Source organism: Heptranchias perlo, chromosome 3, assembly GCF_035084215.1.
Source record: "Heptranchias perlo isolate sHepPer1 chromosome 3, sHepPer1.hap1, whole genome shotgun sequence".
Taxonomy (NCBI): Eukaryota; Metazoa; Chordata; class Chondrichthyes; order Hexanchiformes; family Hexanchidae; genus Heptranchias; species Heptranchias perlo.
Window position 1 is genome coordinate 54,198,044 of NC_090327.1, and position 19,364 is coordinate 54,217,407.

At 44.9% G+C, this 19,364-nt stretch overlaps 1 protein-coding gene across 1 annotated transcript in view; it reads left to right on the plus strand.

The window, feature by feature from the left end:
• Positions 1-6,971: 6,971 nt before the first annotated feature.
• abhd3 (abhydrolase domain containing 3, phospholipase) overlaps positions 6,972-19,364 on the plus strand; it is an 86,551-nt gene continuing 74,158 nt past the window's right edge. Inside the window, exon 1 of the mRNA XM_067975463.1 lies at positions 6,972-7,157. Within this exon, the coding sequence (XP_067831564.1) occupies positions 6,996-7,157 (162 nt within the window). The 5' untranslated portion in view covers positions 6,972-6,995. The remainder of the gene's footprint in view (positions 7,158-19,364) is intronic.

Consider the following 19,364-nt stretch of genomic DNA (forward strand, 5'->3'; position numbering starts at 1 on the left):
ATAAATCTATGGAGCGTCGAGCACTGTTGGCTCGCTGCTCCAAGCAATTTCAGCCTCAATATTTTTCTTATTCACAGGAGGCAACAAAAGTTAGTTGGAGTAAGTGAGGTTTTGTTACATCTGTTACTCTAGACATCCACTTGCTGTCTGTTAAATAAAACAGCTTAAAGATTTGTGTCCACTTTGTCTCACCAGGTATTTGTCAGTCCACCTTCGAAAGGATTGGGGGAAGCCCTCATGAGGGCATGTGCGAAGGACATGATTTCCATTTCAAATTACAAAGGGATCCTATTGTTACACCCCCAAGTTGCACAATCATGTAGTTAGATTTTGGGCAGTAGGAGCACACTCTTGGACATAAGACATGCAGACAACTTACAGGAGTGACCAGCACCACTGTACCTGTCAGAATATCTAAGGCAGACCCGAAACTTGTAACAAATGTTTAACAAGCTCCTAACAAGCAATGTGTTTTTAAAAATCATTTCCTTTCTCCCATCTGAGGCTGTCATCAAGAATCAGATTAGCAGTAATAACCACCAGTCTTGCTCTCTTGTTTACTTGTATCTACTTTTTCATTAAAATTGACCATTGGAGGAAAATATTGCATAAAAACTGCTGGGAGATGTTGTTTGCTGAGGAGGTGTACATTTTGGTGAGAGCAAGTTATGCTTTTTGGCCTGTTACACACTCCTGTGGGGGTGAATACATTGGTCCTAAATCTGTTAATCCTGGCTCATGTTGTAATAGTCCAGCAAAAGACCTTGGGCCTGATTTTAGCAGGCCTGCGGGTTCCCAGCGGGTGGTCCTCCGGGAGCGTGGTCAACACGCTCGGAGAAATTAGTGGGTTGCCCGCGCGATCGTAGCAGGCAACACACTAATAGGAATCAATTACCTGATCCTCCGGGGTCCGCGGCGCTGGCCTGCGCGTCGGTCGGGCTGCGCATGCGCAGTACGATCTGTCAGCTGGAGGCTCTCTAGTTAAAGGGGCAGTCCTCCACTGACAGATGCTGCAACCAATGGAACAAATTGCAGCATGGAGCAGCCCAGGGGGAAGGCTGCTCCCAGTTTAATGATGCCTCACCCCAGGTATCATCAGATGGGGTGAGGAGGAGGGGGAGGACACAGATCTTCCACCCGGCGGTCGGGAGGAAGCGGCCTGCCTCTGCCACCAAGAAGGCCTGGCTCGTGGTGGCAGAGGGGGTCACCTGCGCCACCAACATATGGCCCACCTGCATACAGTGCAGGAGGCGCTGCAATGACCACAGTAGGTCAGCCACAGTGAGAACACGAAGTCTTTCCCCTACACTCCGTCTGCCACATCACTGCCCCCACCCCACATCTCCTTCGGCACCGCCAACACTACTCTGTCACATCACCCTTCATACCCACTCAAACCCCATCCTCATCTTACCTCCACCTACTCACCTCGCCAGTACTCATCCTGCCACTAACACGCAACCCAATCCTCATACAATCTCATTGCTCCATCCCATACTCACCCTCTCGTGCATCTCCCTCACGGCCAGCCTCACTCAACCTGCCACCACCTGTGCTGCAGCCACAGGGCATGCATCACATATGTGCAGTAGGCAGCGTAAGGCAAACGTGTCATGAGCATGAAGGGGGTGCACAAGGGTGTCTGAGGGTTTGTCATGGGTGTTACCTATATTGAATTTCAGAGCAACAAACAGCACACATTATATTGACACCACCACTGCCACGTCTCCGCGAATCCTGTCCGCTGTGTCCAATAATGCCCGCTCCTGGGTATCACTATGAGGACCCACCACTGATGCCACCCATCGTGTTACTGCAGAGTAGGTGCAGGTGTATTTGCAGGGCTCGTCCGCGCAGACGACTGAGAGACATCGGCGGTGTAGCCGGCTGCACCCTGGAAGGATGCGGAGGAGAAGGTGTGGAGGGCAGTGGTGACTTTGACAGCGACAGGTAAGCAGTTGGTGCTGGGGCCAGCCAGGAGCAGCTCGGAATGAAAGAGGCTGCAGATCTCCACAACTAAATGTCGAGCGAATCTGCGCCTCCCTGTGCACTGCTGCTCGGAGAGGTCCGGGGAGCTGCGCCTCGGTCTGTGGACCCTGTGGCAAGGGTAGTGCCCTCTGCGATGCGTCTCTCTCTGCGGTAGCCCTCCCTCCTGCTGTGCAGGTGGGCGTGCAACAACACCGTGTTGGGGGGCTCCACGTCTCTGCGAGGCTGCTGGGGCTGGTCATTTTGTTCGTCCTCCGAGGGTGTCCACACACCACCCATCTGGCAGGTGTTGGTCTGAGGGGTTGTGCAGGGTAGGTGGGTGGTTCCTCGGACTGGGGCTGCGGTTTCGTGTCGGTCTGTCCTCTGGCTTGGCGGGGGGTGGTGGGGGGCAGGGGTTGCCCTATGTGACGTGGTGGCCTCCTGCGTGGGTGAGGGCTCTCCCCCGTGGAGTGCACCTTGGCACCTGCCACAGGCTACTGGCTGCAACACGCCTGGTTGGAGAGAGACTGTTTCACCCAGTGTGTGAAACTCACTGCCTTGAACCTAAAATCCCACACTTCCTCTTTTGACAGCTGATTCAGCTCATTAACTGACCTCAACAAGCAAGGTAAGTACACTCAAGTGGAACCCCGCTGGCTTTAATTGCCTGCGGGATTCCCACCAGCGGGGCTTGCGCGCGCAGCCCCGCACGTCAGCGCGGTACCCGGAAGTGGCCGGGATTTCGTCGCGATCCGGTCACGTGACCGGATATCGGGATTTTTGGGGCCCCCCCGCTGGAAACCCGCCGGAAACCCGACGCCAAAATCGAGCCCCTTGTGTCTTTCCCATCAATAGAAAATAAATTTGATTTGTTTGCTTAATTAAGTCATGTTGTATTTTGTCCTGCTCTCTGTGTATTTTACATCATGTGGAAAGCTGGCAGTCTATCAATAGGGCGTTGATGCACTCCTTGGTCCCGCAAGAGAACCCATAGGTATGTATGATTCAAATGTTGATTTATAATTATACATTTTAATATTTTGGCATATCATTTGAAGAAAACTTTAAGTAATTTCCCTAGTAGTTTAGCATTGCCTATCCAAGTTTGAACAGCATGTCTTTTGGGTTGACTGTCCAGATCATTTCTAAAATATAAACTGGAGACCAAAAGTCTGTTTTTAAAAATGTATATATTTTCCCTACTCACTTCTAGCATCTGTAGTCCCAGCACTGTCTCAAAGACTACCTCCACTCATCCTCCAACTCCACCCACTCCTTCAGACCACATGTCTCACTGACTTCCTCCATGTATTTCAATGGGGCAATGAAAAGGTTGTTTTCCAATTATTAAAGGAGGTTTATGTTTTCTCCCCCTTTCCTACCACTTTCTCCCCTCTTCCTTTCCTGAAGGCATTGACTCCATGCTGGAGTACAGTTCCACAAGTGCTGTGAGCATCGACAGTGAGTATTTGCAGACTATTTGATTGCGGATGTCATCACAGCATAGCCCAACATTGTCTCACATCCACTCATACACATTTCCAGCAAGGATTGCTGGACAGAATCAGGAGTGGGAACTCTGGCCAATTTAATGCTAAGGTGCTGAGATTAGTCATGGCATCCTGAGCACCATCCCAGCTGAGATCAAGTAACTCATGCTGGGTGTTTGGGAGGATAGCAGGGTGCCCTAGGTTTGATAAGACGGGGGGTGAAATCCATAGTGTTTTACAGTCTTGAATTTGGCAGCATACAAGAGGTACAAATCTGGGTTTTGGCAGGAATAGGGGAGGGAGGAATCCATGATTTAGCAATGCATGGAATAAAATCTAGAGTTTGGCAGCATTCTGGGGAGAAATCTGGGGTTTGGCCGAACTGGGAGGGGATCTGGGGCATGGTAGCAATGGGGGATATCTGGGGTTTAGCAATGCAGAATGGGGGCTTCAGTTAGGGAGTACTTCTGGGGAAGGTGGGGGGCAGGTTATTTTGGAGTAATCTGGGAGTATGGAGAGTTCATTTGAAGCAGTTGTAAATGCACCAGAACAACAAAAACCGACATGGCTATACCAGGAGATTAGAAAGTGGCCACTTTCAGTGCTTCATAGGGAAATATCAAAAGAAAGGTGAGAAAAGACCATCAGGCCAATTTATGTCCACCCTATCCATTAGATGGTGCAACCTTGTACAGCTATCTCCCCAAACACGAATTATCATTATTTCAGGGGGAGATAAAAAAGCAGAAAAAGAAGCCTTAAATACTGCCAAAACCCTACTCCCCATTAAACATAGAAACATAGAAAATAAGAGCAAGGGTAGGCCATTCGGCCCTTCGGGCCTGCTCCGCCATTCAAAATGATCATGGCTGATCATCTAACTCAGTACCCTGTTCCCGCTTTCTCCCCATATCTCTTGATCCCTTTAGCATTAATATATCTATCTCCTTCTTGAATACATCTAATGACTTGGCCTCCACTGCCTTCTGCAGTACAGAATTCCACAGGTTCACCACCCTCTGAATGAAGAAAATAAACATTACCAGAAATTCTGGCAGCAATGGGATTTGAACCCACGTCCCCAAAAAGACTAAATCCAGCACCTTAGACCACTCGGCCATGCTACCACAATGAATGCTAGCAAACCCTTTATTCCCCAGTGCTGCCAAATCTCAGGGCCCCTAATGCTACCAAACTCCAGACAATTCCCAGTGCTGCTAAACTCCTGACCCCCCCAGGTTCTGCCAAATTACAGTCTTCCTCAGTGCTACAAATCCCCCCATGTGCTTCCAAATTCAAGAATACCCCCGTGGTGTCTTTCCAGGTCCCCTCCCCACCACATCATTCCACCAAGCACCAGATCTCCTGCAACCACAGTAGGGCTATAGACAGCAGCTTAGGTCACACCAGGAGGGCATTAGGCTTTTTGTCCTTCTGAGAAAACCACTTAGAGCAGGAGACTAAAGGGCAATGAAGTTATGCATGCACATAGTCCCACAAAATATTAAGGCACAGCTGAACAATGCAGGCTCCACAAAAGGAGCAAAATTGAAGGTCCAGGACCCTGACAGAGTAGGGGGGAATTTTAACCAACACCCCCCCCCCACCACACCAGGATAGGCAGGTGAGGGGCAAGGGCTGGGGTGTTAAATTCTTAAAAACCTAGTTCCGGTTCAACGGGGGCGGGCTGGGGATCAGGCAAGTAACCAGCTCTCAAGAGGCGGGTCAGTAATTTAAATATGTTAATGAGGCTGCATGCCTCAGATTTTAGCAGCCTTTCAGATTTAACGGCTGCAGGGCGGGTTTCCCAGGGCTTGAGAAAACCGGCAGCTGAAGGGGGGCGAGAACTGCCAGATCCAACATCTATGTGCTTTTTATAGCACTGCTTGTGGGTCAGGTGGAGCAGGAGCGCTTCCCCCCCAGCTCCCCAAGCTAGTCTGCTATGATCGGTCTCCCTCCCCATGATCTGCCGCCCACCCCGCCTCCAGCAATCCGCTGACCCCACCCCCCATGATCTTATGCACCCGCCGCAATCCAATGCCCCCCCCCCCGATCTGCAGCCCAACCCGTGATCCGATGCCCCCCGATCTCCAGGCCGACCCCTGATCTCCAGGCCTATCTGCAATTCGATGCCCTTCCCACAATCTCCCCCCCGTGATCTCCCCCACCCGATCTTTCCCACGCGATCTTCCCCGCCGTGCTCTCCCCCCGCTATCTTCCCAACACGCTCTCCCCCCACCCACACGTTCTCTGCACCCACAGCATGGCTAACTTAACAGAACATGATTAACTTAACAGAACATGGTTAACTTAACTTAACAGTTAATTTAACAGTTACTTGAACCAATAAGCTGCAAGTATGACATACACTTTTCATGTGTGACACTTTTAAGTGTAAAGTTTTCAAGCGTGACATATATTTCCTACACATTATTGATGCTTGTTAGACACATGACTTTGAATGACATAGATATTGGCCTAGAATTTCCTGGAACAGCAATCTGTGACTTACGCCATAATTTGCTCTGATTTGTGCCCTGATATTCCAGTTGTGCAAAAAGATATTTAAAAATATATAAATGAAAATCCAAAATAATATAAAACACAAATTAAAAATATACATTGAAAGAAACTCAAGTTTAAAATTTACCTGCATGGAAACCAAAATGGCATTTGAGCTGGAAGAAACAGTGCAGAAATTTGGTCACAGAGTCACCAAGTGGTCAGATTGTGCAATTATAAATTGTGACAATCCAGCTTTTCCTTAATAAATACAGACATAGAAATTTATAATGGAAAAAGTTGACATAAAAATTTGGCAAATACATGGCAACAGAAAGTAACGTTTTATACACAGGAAATACGCACCTACATAAAATGTTTAATAAGTAGAGTACGGCTGAATAATACTGAGGCTAATTATGCTCACACAATGCATTGGACAGTGCAATGTGATGGTAGGAATCACTTGGAGCTGTGTTGCCCTCATGATGAGTTCTCAGTCTCAACCATAACATTACTTCCAAAGTGAGGATGAGGAAAATTGAAGGACAAATCACCTCAAGGTACTTTAATACTTTTCTGAACAGCTGGCTATATAGGGTAAGGTGCACGGTCTACTGATCTGTGTAGTGTACGCCTTGTTCCAGAAACAGTGCATCTTCTCTACTGTACTTTGTACGATGCACTATAGAAATTTCTCTGTACAAAATTATCTACTATTTCAGTGAGCAACAATTCAACCACTCTTTAATAGTAAAACAAATGTTGTCACTGAATCTGGCAACAAAATAAGCCCTTTAATTTTAGTATAGTTTGGAAAAGTAAGGAAGAAAAGTTGTAGTTAGTGTGATAATATCTCTCCAGCAGGTGGCATTTAAAGGCCTGAGTAAAGCCTTAAGCCTATAAATAGAAGCTGAAGAGGATTGTGCTAGTGTATGAGGGTTGGGCTGAAGGACGCAAGAATCTGGTATTACAGCCTCTCAGCTTCTGGTGCAAGGTGCTGGTAGCCTGTCCTTATTTTATACCGGTAGTACAGCAATGATTGATCTGATATGGAATGTGAACACACTGACCAGAGATCTGACAGTGTATTTAGAAAATCAGGTCAAAATCAATCTGTCAGGTTCAGGGGTAGGTTTGTCCCTTGTTTTAGGATTCGGTGCTGCCTACATCTGTTATTACCTGAGCTCAGTTGCAAAGGTAAGGAAGAGGTTTATTGCATTTTATCTAACAGTTTTTTATAAAATCTGTCTGATGCCATGTCCCAAAAGGCAATAGATGTTACTGTAAATCATTTGATGTTGCTTGTTTTTTCATTATCCACATTTTAAGCTGTGTCCGTCACTTTACCAGGAAGTGGTTTGCAGCTAAATCGATTCCTGTATGGGATAAGATTAAGTGATTAAATCTCTGCTGCAGATATTGGAGTTGTTGCAACTATTTTAGTTTTATTTGAAAACCTCCAATCACAAGTTTCAACCACTGCACTGAATGGATCATAGTTGACACTTGCAGATGTATCTGCATAATGTAATCTGTACTAAGGTCAGTATTACCTTCTCATGCGCTATTTCTCCCTGTTTATTACTCTCTCCATTTCATTCTTCTATTTTCTCAACCTAATATGTCATAAGTCCAGGGCCAGCCTGCCTAGCCTCATGTCATCTGTTGTACTCTCGCCATCTCATTCTTTCAGTATTAATGTCTCTTTCTTTTTTCTTTTTACCCTTCCCTTTAATTATTATTAGCCTTACTTTAATTAAGCATTTTCCGAAGCCACGACCGCTTCATATGCAATTAAACAGGCACCTTTGTCGTTTGGAGAAATTTCTAACTGACTTAGTTTCACAGGAATTTCCTGCTCTGAGCACACAACTTTATCCTGGTCAGCAGGAAAGTTGGAACTGTGGCAGTTACTGTGTTGGTATGAGTTTTGAGTGAATCTCTTTGGGCCGTATCTTCCCTCTGCATGTTTTTTTAATGAAAAAGTAAATGTGAGTAGGTCCTTTCTGTTTTTACTGCTACTCCAAGTCTTGCTCACATGAGATGTTGTTTCGCATAAACTGTTCCTTATTAATGACTGTCACAGAAGGGTCATGAGAAATTTGAGTACTTGCATGCAGACCAGGAGAGCAATATATTAATAACTGTGATTCTCATTTAAATTAAGTGTTTCAATAGAATATAAATAAGTGCAATGTGTAACCAACAATAAAAGAAAATCAATCAATAAATCTTGATCTCAAATCCACTGTACGGAACACAATGACACCCTTTTAGTTTCAGGCTCAATGGGGTAACTGTCTGGTGTCACAGTTTCAATGTCCTGTGATTAAAGGTCAGCATCTGTTAGTATACTGGAGACTTAAAGGGTAATTTTCCAGCTTTGTGCTCCCAGGAGGGAGCTTTGCTTGTGGAAGCACAGAATTATAAAATTATTTTTTTAATGCAAAAGGATGAAACATCATTTTCAAAAAATGAATGAGCCTCTGATGCCATAGGATTGATTCTTGTGCAAGATTGGGGAAGCTATCCAGAGCTTTCTGTGCAATAGGACAATCGTGCAAGAAGGTATTGCCATTTGTAAGTGCTCCATTGGTACAGAGCCAATGTCTTGTGCGGTGCAGTCCCTTCTGCTTTCATTCAGTCAACTTTATTTCTAAGAGGACAATTGCATTTGGGCACGTAATTATAACTTTGAACAAAAATCGAATTTAGATATTCTACCAGAATAGAGAAATATTTATCTGAATGAAAACGTCTTTCAATTATTATCACAAATTTTGTTTTTTTCCTTTTTTAAATGTAAAAAGATGGGGATAATTGAATGGGTACAGTATACATTTTGCATCTATATTAAATTATATCGTTTTTTAAACTTATTATTAGAAATGTCTAGAAGGCCCCACCTGAGATCGTGGCCTGAACCCCAGGAAGTATAAATACACAGAATTACATAGAATTTACAGCACAGAAATAAGCTTTTCAGCCAGTGTTTGTGCTCCACACGAGCTTGCTTCCATTCTATTTACTTCATTTCACCCTATAAGCTGTGGAATTTTTTTTTTAATTTGTAAAACGACCCCCTTTACAAAGGAGCCATGGGGATATTTATTTCCACTTTCTGGGGGCTACTGACAACCTCGGACCGGGCACAGTACACCGCATATCATGGCATCTGGGGCAGGCCCAAGATGAGCCCATTGGGGTACGGGCGCCCTCCATTAGAACGCAAGATAGGAAACATCCCCCTAACCCCAATGGATCCACCAGAGTCAACTGTGGAGACTCCTGATGGATGGGATTCAAGTGTAATTGCTGGGCTTGCAGGAGCGTGGATTTTCAAGTTCTTTATTTATTATCATTATCCATATATTGGGATTGTTGATGTGAGAAATACAACATTTTGTTTTATATCTGACACTTTGAATTTCCATGTCTTTTTAAGATTTTAAGGATTTTCTCCCATTCATGGAGAAGTTCTTAAATACGTTAAACCATATTATTTTCTTTATAATAAAATTATTATTATAATCATAATAATACATTACTACTATAATCATAATAATATAATATTACTAGGGGAACAGTGTTCACCAAAATACCAAATGGACTGAGTTCGTCATAGCTGCGAAATGTCGCAGATCGCTAGTTCTTTTAATGTTTCACAGTTATAAATGAGTACAAAGCCAAAGGGCAGGCTAGCACTGACAACATAATAGAATATGCTGAGTATAGTAAAAATTGAATTTGCAACATGGTCTTTGAGTTTTTGGGTCCCCAGCAGAAACCACAGATCGAGTCTTCTGGCAAATTCAAACCTGTTAAAATGTTCTCTAATCACACTTAGCTGCACTTGTTCAGAAGGCAAGGCAGTGTTGAGGAGAACAGGGGAGCAGGTTTCTGCTGTCAGCAGCATTATCCACATAAGATTAGTCTCTTCAGCTGATTCAAATTTCCTGAGCTCCGGGAATTGGCCATGAGTTATCATCGATGGCACAACTCTCAGGAGCCCAGGACATTTGAACTGGCTGAATGACCTTACTCCATATCACTCTATAACTTCTGCCACCGGCCCTTACCAGGTTCATCCCCTACGAAACCCACCACCTGTTCCCTCAATTCTCTCCCCACTCAGATCCTAACTATTCAACTAGCCTTTCTTACTCCTTTTCTCGCGGACGTTGTAAATAGCTCTCTCTCTGCTCAGACACTATTCCCCTCCCTTCAAAATTGCCATCATCGCCCCTCTCCACAAGAAGTCCTCCCTCAATTGCAGTGTCTTCTCCAACTATCAGTACATATCTAATCTCCCTTTCCTAAGATCCTTGAAAATATTATCACCGCTCACCTCTGTGCTGACCTCGCTCACATTTCCCTGTTCAAATCATTCCAGTTGACCTTCCACTCTTCCCACAGCACTAAGACCACCTTGGTCAGTCAATAATGACATCCTTTATGACTACAACCATGGCACATTATCCCTCCTTGACCTCTCCAATACAGTCGGCTACTAGATCCTCTTCCAGCACCTCTCCTCTGTAGTTCACCTAGCTCAGGGTCAAACAAAACGCTGAGGTTGTAAACTGTCTGGTTCAGCCTGAGGAAGCAGTGAGGGAGAGGATTGGACTGCTTTTACATGACTCCACTTCTGTATCAGTTCCAAAGTCGCCAGCACATTTCCAACAATAGCTCCTCCTCCCATCTGTACACGGACACCTCTGAAGTACCCCAAGATTTCATCCTTGTATATTTTGTTTTCCTCTTTTAGATGTTGCATTTCAGCAAAATTATCCTTAAGCACAGGATAACTTTATATATGTGTGCTGACGACACTCAGCTCTACCTAGCCACTGCCACTCTCAACTCCATGATCATCCCTGTGTGGTCAGATTACTTGTCTAACAATAAGTTGTGGCTGAGCCAGAACTTCAACTGAATATCAGAAAGGTTGAACTTATCTTATTTGGCTCCCAACAAAAAACTGCTCTCATATCATTGCCCCCGACTCCATCCCCTTTCCTTGCTGCTTGCTCAGGCTGAACCAGATGGTTTGTATCCCCAGGATCGTGTTCTAGCTGAATTTCAAACCCCATAGCCCAGCCATAAATGCTTAATTCCACATTCGTAACATTGTGTACCTCTATTTTTAGCTTACCCCTATGCAGCTGAAGTCCTTATGTAACATTACCTCTAGAGCAATTTTTTCAATATCCTTCTCACTGGCCTCCCAATTTCCATCCTACACAAACTCCTACATATCCAAGACTATGCTACCCGCATCCTGTCCCACATCAAGGGGGAGAATTTCCATGGGGTTCTCTTCCGCTTTCCGGCCATAACTTTGGTGGAAACCCTGGAGAAGCCTGATAAACAGCTGTAGATCAGGAGAACCCCCCTTCCCCCCCATGTAAATTTCAAGTACAAAAACCACTCATCCATCATTCTTGCCATCACCAATGTCATTTGACTCCTTAGCCATCAAAATATCGAGTTCCAAATCCTTATCTTCATTCACAAATCCCTCTCTGGCTTCACCCCACCTTACCTCCACCACCTCCTCCAGCCCTGTCCCAGTCCGTACCCTTCAGTCCTCCAATTCTGGCCTCCTGTGCATCCTACCATCCATTCAATCACCATCAGTGGCAGAGCCTCCAGCTATCTCACCCTCTGGAACCCCTACCCTAAATCTCTCTGTCTTGCACTTTTTTCTTTGCTTTCAAAGGGCTTCTTAAAACCTATCTTTTCGAACATGCATTTGATTATCTTTCTTAAATCTTCCATTGCTGTTTTGTGTCCGTTTTTCCTCTGTGAAATATCTTGGGATATTTTCTACATTAAAGGCACTACATAAACGTAAATTGTTGATGTTGGTACTGTTGCATCTATTCATGGACATCACCTCTACTATATCAACACACAGATCCCAATGCCATTAATCACTTGATAGCAAACTTGTGACACTGCTGTAGATTTAAAATTATTAAACAGCTAGAACATGTGCATCATTGGGCCCATTGAGTGTTGCATGATTGAAAAATGGAGTATATCCTGCTACCAGAGAAATATCATTTCAAACTACAGGAACATGAACTCTTTTAGATGTAGGACTTCTTTTTTCAACAAAGCTGAGCCTTGTGGGTAAATTGGCATTTTCTAAATTTTCGTTAAACCATCACACACAAGATTTAGGTGCTCCAGAGAAGGATCACAGAAATGTTCATCAATTATTCCTATTCATTGATTCGTTACGGGCTTGTGAACTGTGAAAAGATACTTCTTAGTTGGTTGCTTTTCTTTTCGTTTATGCTAATAAATCTTATTGGACAAAGTTGTTAGCAGCAAAATTACATGCACGCAGTACTTTGAATTGGATCCATTAAAAACAATGATAAAAGCACAAGTAATTATTTATTCACAAACAGAGAAAAATACACCCCTCAATTTTTTTCAAAGTAAGCTTTTAGAAAAGTGATTTTTTTTTTGCAATTGTTAATGAGATGACACAGATGGGCTAGATTTCACCCATCCATTGTCAATAGGTAGAAAATCTACAATTACTTTATGTGATTTACAAACTTGGCAAATAACGTGCAAGGAATACTAGCAAAATAACAGTGCGTCTCTAAGGTACATGAGTAAACAAGCAGCTTGACATGACATGCACCACAATATGATGTCAAAGATATGAAATCAGATCAGATACTAAAGGGTATTCAGCAAAGAGTTCATTTTAAAGTGGCTTAGCGAGGTACAAAGGGCATTGAACACCTACACGTGTATTTTGTTCTGCATATAAAGTTAAATAAAAGGACTTTTACTAAACTGGAGAGTTTTATAATGTCAGTTTATTTGCAAAAAAAATACCCTTTAATTAAAAAAGATTTGAATAATTGTTCACATTTTTCTTTACCTTGACACACAAAGCAAAATACACTCAATTATTGTTTTTGAATTTTTTTCATGTCATCTGGCAGAATGTAAATCCAAATTTTAGGCAGGATTTTCTGATGTGTAGGATCTGCAATGAGAACAACCCACCTGAAACAAGCAGTCACTTCATTTACACATCAATTTGGAAAGTGTTAGGTCGGCATGCAGGTTTCTGCAGTTCTTGCAGGACATGGAGGATGCCCATATAAAATCGAGTGCCCAGTATTGCTGCGTCGCGACAAAAAGGGCCACAGCAACCAAATCTCCTTTTGCATATGGACTGCAGTCAGTCCAAGTGAAAGTCATCACAGCGAGATGTCCGTTCAGGGCATGCAACTTGCCAGTATCATAAAAATGATGCTCGGTCCTCGAAATGGCTCACACCTCCTGACGACAGGAATGGGCTGGTAGCCAACGTGTCCCCCTGGTTGGCCGACCGAAAACTAAAATCTACCCCAGGGTCGTTTTGGGCAGCAACGGTTGACTTCTTTAACACCATTCTATTTGAAGCCTCTTGCTGTATTTGTCATGTTATTAATGCTCTTTTCATAAAACCATAGAAGTTTACAAGACAGAAGAAAGCCATTTGGCCCATTGTGTCTGTCCTGGTTCTTTGCTAGAGCAATCAAACCTAATCCCACTGACTTGCTCTCTACCCGAGGTGCTGTATCTTCTTCTGCAGGGCATCCTAATTTATCGGTTTAGGAAAGTTACCACAGGAACAATATCAGAGGATTTTAATGTTTTACCTTGTGGCAGGCTTTCCCAAAGTGTAATGAGCTATTGATGCACTCATGTTGCAATATGGATGCCTCCTCTGCATCCCCTGAACTTTTTAAGTCGCGAGCAATTCCACTCCCAAAATGGTTAGGTGGTTTGTGACCACAATGTAAGATCCTGCAAGTGAATGCTAAATTTGCTGGAAGTTGCTTTCTCCTCAGGAAGTCCAGCCTCCCACCCTTTTTTCAGGGAGAGGGAGAAGGAGATGGTAAAGGGTCTGGCTGGCTCTTGAAGGACAAAGGCTATTCCTTTCTACCATGGCTTAAGAGAAACTATTGGCATTTTAAGGCATCAATTCCATTGCCTCCATCGAGCTGGATGAGCTTCGTAGTACAAATCCGGCAGGGTGTCGAGAATAGCAGTGGCTTGCTGGGTGTTGCATAATTGTGCCCTGCAGAAACAGTGTCCAGTGGAGATCCCTGAAGAAGTTTCTGTGTCCTTCCCATAAACTCCTGGTTGTTTTCCATCATCTAGCAACCCTGGATACCCATTTAAAATAAGCGTTCTTAACATCAGGCACCCTGCTCACCATTTTCCACTGTTTTGACATGCGCAATGCCTGGCGATGCCCAAAATATACAAATTAAAATGAAGTTCCTGCACATTTGAGGCAAACACCTCTACCACCATTGGAACCTGTGAAATGTGTCAGGATGCAAACTGAGTGCACTTGCAACTGGATGGGATTTAATCAGATTTTCCTTACCCTATGACCCAGATACCACCCGACAATGTTTTACCTTTATTGACAGTAACATCAGCCAGACTTTCCCCCCATTGACCACCCGTTTTGTGACAGATTTTGAGCAGAAGGTAGAGGAAAAATGGGTGGAGAGGCCTAATGCTGATTTCCAACCAGTCCAAAACCCAGTTGCAATTTTCCTTCACCCCCTATGGGAACAGACTGCAGCATCTCCCATAATTGCACCCACTGCAGTGGAGGGTATTGCTGTATCTTTTCCATATTGTTGGTAAGTTTTAGATGGTGATCAACTCAGTGAAGGCATGGTGGCTCGAAATAGAAAACATGCTTATTACATTGCTTTCTTATGACTGCCTCCTCCTACCTTGGCTACACTGGAAAGGCTCAGGTCAGTGACCTTCTTCCGGCATTGAGTAGCCAGGCAAAGTGGGTTTTGGAAGTGGCACTCACTGCCAACACCACCTGCTTCAACTGGGCCTGGATCATGCCCTTTTTATGGGCCTCCTCCCCTCCTCCTTTGCTGGATTTCAAACACTAAGTCCTCAGCTGAATAGTCGGTAAACTTGGGAGCTCGGTGCCCCTTAGAACAATAAGCCTCAGACATTGCAGTGAGCCAAATTGTTTCAAACCCAAAATGACTGCCTTGGCACTTTCAACTGCTGCAGCCAATTTAATGGTGTAGCAGTACCAGATTTCCCTCCCTCCACCCACACCCCCTCCCTCCCAACCCCTCCCAGAGGCAGGCTCCTAATAGAAAGTACAATTTTCGCTGGGAGCTGGCCCTGACTATTCAATTTTGGTCACACCGGTGGGCAGAAGTGCATTTCTGGTGCACTTCAAGCGGTAAATCAGCCAAGGAATAGAATCTAGCTCTACATCTCTACAAATACATTCAGAAAGGGAATTGCTACACCAGCTATTACAATCTGTAATTCCTCTTAATTCTGTATGAACAGTTATGTGTATGTGTATGACTTCCTGCTACTTAAAAGATTATCATCTGAAATGTGTGGTGGAATATCACGTATTAGAAATTAGGTTACGATTACATCTGAATCATTTGTAATCAGAAGAATTTAATTCAAAGTGTTGTGACCACATTGATGCACCAGCCAGGTAACCCATGGAGTGATATGGTCTGGATTCTCTTTGTGAGCCTCCCCTCCAATCACTGAGTTTCTTAACTTAACCATACCATTTAGGGGTGGTGACCAGAGAGAAGGTGCTTCCTCAGAAAAAAATTCAAAGTCCCACACCTTACTTCCTCACTTTACAGTTCAAACTAATATTAGCTGGTCTCTGTGAATTCATCAAAATGGGAAAAAAATTAAATCCACACTTGTCCAGGAATGATACTTTACATGTGCAGCACATGCAAAGGAAGAACAAAAACCTTCAAAATGGGGTGGGAGAATTGGCTGATACAGAAAGTTAGCTGTCAGTCTATTTGCCATTGGTTATTGAACTCCAATCCGATCCAGAGTGATAAAATGAAAGACTCCTCTCTCTGCCAGTTATGTGACATGAATTTGAGAAGTATCAATCCAGTTCCCAGTTGCTGTGAGTTCATAGCACAGACAGCCCATAATTCAGCACAAATTATCACGTTTGCCCAGACTGACCACATAGATGGCTGGTGTGGGAAATGGAAACACCACTCTTTTGCAGTTAAATAGAAATCTGACCATAATCTATACTTCCATAAAATTATACAAAATACAAATATACATTTAAGCCTGGATATCATGAATAAATCTAATTAAGCATTATAATTAGGATAAACACTTGATGTGCTTGTATGACTTTCCTCTAACTGTCATTTTAACAAACACTAAAATGTTTATTTTAAGTGGGTTAGGACTTCTTTTAAAATAAAAGACAGAGAAATATCATATGAAAGCATTAAGCATTTATCCACTATTATCACCAAAAGCAATTTCTACCCTTTTATTATCTTAAATAGTTTTCCCTGTCTTGTTAAGTAGTCAAATGTACCAATTACCAAGTAGCTGGTCATGTTCTGTACTATTTCTAGTAACATACAGTGAAGCAGTTACATAACTAATTGAATTTTGAAATAAAAACAGGAAATGGGTTAGTCACTATCTGAAAGAAAACAACGTTAACTTTTATGTTGCAATTCTCCATCAGAACTGTAGGGCAAATTTTCTGATTGCTGACTCCCAGCCTGGAGCATCACCAGGAGTGGACATCAGGAAACCTTGCACGGACATCCCACAGTTTGCTGTCCATTTTAATGGACAGAAAAGTATGAGTTAAAAGCACACGATTTTTTACTCCTGGTGGGCGAGGCTCTGCACTGGGGGCTCTCAATAGGAAAATTTATCGTTCTGTCTTCACTGGCTCATTCACTGTGCATTTCCAGCATTTTCTATTTGTATTTCAAATTTCCAGAAGTCCTTTTTATCTTTAATATAATTCATTGAACTGTTCAAGTGATTATTAAATTAAAATACTTCAGTAAACCAGACAGCAAGATGCATTAATAAAGTGCTAAGGCATATGTTGGTTATGCAATATAAGAGAAATAGAAGTACTCATTCTTGGAATTTAATCAACATAAAAGCCATTTACTGCAGATTACTTCAAAAAAATTGAAGTTCCTGCTATTAGACAAAAACAAAGACTAAAATGGGAAGAAGAAAATCAAGACAGGGATTAAGCTGACAGGCTATAAAAATGAAATTTTTTAAATAGAGAAGAGGGCAAATATTAATTCATAGTTTGAGGTTTGGGGCTCGATTTTACCAGGCCTGCGGGTTTCCGACGGGTTGGGTTTCGGGAGCGTGGTCAACACGCTCGGTGAAATTAGTGGGTTGTCCGCGCGATCGTAGCAGGCAACACACTAATTGGATCCATTTACCTGCTCTTCCGGGCTCCGCGCTGCTGGTCTGCGCGTCGGGCGGGCTGCGCATGCACAGTACGATCTGTCAGCTGGAGGCTCTCTAGTTAAAGGGGCAGTCCTCCACTGACAGATGCTGCAACCAATAGAACAAATTACAGCATGGAGCAGCCCAGGGGGAAGGCTGCTCCCAGTTTAATGATGCCTCACCCCAGGTATCATCAGATGGGGTGAGGAGGAGGGGGAGGACAGAGCTCTTCCACCCGGCGGGCGGGAGGAAGCGGCCTGCCTCTGCCACCAAGAAGGCCTGGCTCGAGGTGGCAGAGGAGGTCACCTGCACCACCAACATATCGCCCACCTGCATACAGTGCAGGAGGCGCTGCAATGACCGCAGTAGGTCAGCCACAGTGAGAACACGTAGTCTTTCCCCTACACTCCGTCTGCCACAACACTGCCCCCACCCCACATCTCCTTCGGCACTGCCAACACTACTCTGTCACATCACCCCTCATACCCACTCAAACCCCATCCTCATCTTACCTGCACCTACTCACCTCGCCAGTACTCACCCCGCCACTAACACGCAACCCAATCCTCATATAATCTCATGGCTCTATCCCATACGCACCCTCTCGTGCATCTCCCTCACGGCCAGCCTCACTCAACCTGCCACCACCTGTGCTGCAGCCACAGGGCATGCATCACACATGTGCAGTAGGCAGTGTAAGGCAAACGTGTCGTGAGCATGAAGGGGATGCACAAGGGTGTTTGAGGGTTTGTCATGGGTGTTACCTATATTGAATTTCAGAACAACTCACATCACACATTATATTGACACCACCACTGCCATGTCTCCGCGAATCCTGTCTGTTTTGTGCAATAATGCCCGCTCCTGGGTATCACTATGAGGACCCACCACTGATGCCACCCATTGTGTTACTGCAGAGTGGGTGCAGGTGTATTTGCAAGGCTCCTCTGCACAGACGACTGAGAGACATCGGCGGTGTACCCGGCTGCACCCTGGAAGGATGCGGAGGAGAAGTTGTGGAGGGCATTGGTGACTTTGGCAGCGACAGGTAAGCAGATGGTGCTGGGGCCAGCCAGGAGCAGCTCGGCATGAAAGAGGCTGCAGATGTCCACGGCTACATGTCGAGTGAATCTGCGCCTCCGTGTGCACTGCTGCTCAGAGAGGTCCGGGGAGCTGCGCCTCGGTCTGTGGACCCTGTGGCAAGGGTAGTGCCCTCTGCGACGCATCTCTCTCTGCAGTAGCCCTCCCTCCTGCTGTACAGGTGGATGTGTCACAGCACTCTGTTGTGGAGCTCCACGTGTCAGAGGTGGACGGCGTGGATGGTGAGGCTGGCGATGTTGTGCGCCCTCCGAGGAGGTCATGCCTGCAGCTACGGCGGCCCCCATCCGCAATATGTACATCTGAGGGGGTCCGCAAGGTAGGCACATGTCTCCGGACCCCGGGGTGAGTGTGCAGGTTGGTGACTTTGACCGTCAGGAGGGGGGTAGTGGAGGCCACACTTTGCCCCAAGTGACAGAGCGGCCTCCTGCAATGGGTGAGGGTCTCCCCCCCCCCCCCCACCTGTCAAATGGACCTTTGCAGCTGCCACAGGCTGACGGCTGCAACACGTCCAGTTCAACTAGGACTGTTTCCCCCAGTGTGTGAAACAGTCCCATGTTTCTCCAAAATCGCACACAGTCCCTTAATCAGGTCAGTTAATGACCTGAACAAGCGAAATAAATACACTCAAGTGGCATCCCGCTGGCTTTAATTGCCTGCGGGATTCCCACCAGCGGGGGCTGTGCACGCACCCCCGCACGTCATCGGGGAACCCGGAAGTGGGCGGGATCGTGGCGCGATCCGGTCACGTGCCTGGATATCGGGATTTTCGGGGCCCCCCCCCCCGCTGGAAACGCACAGGAAACCTGCCGGTAAAATCGAGCCCTCTGTCTTTGGTTCTGTCCTGTCATGTTCTGTGTACTGTGCTTTTATTTCTAGGAGCAGTACAACATTACCTTTCTTACTGTACTTCTTCCACGCAATTCTTTTTTTAAATAATATTATTACAGAGTTTGAGCACAGAGGTTGGCGAAGGCAGAGAGTGAACCTCTAATGGAGTGC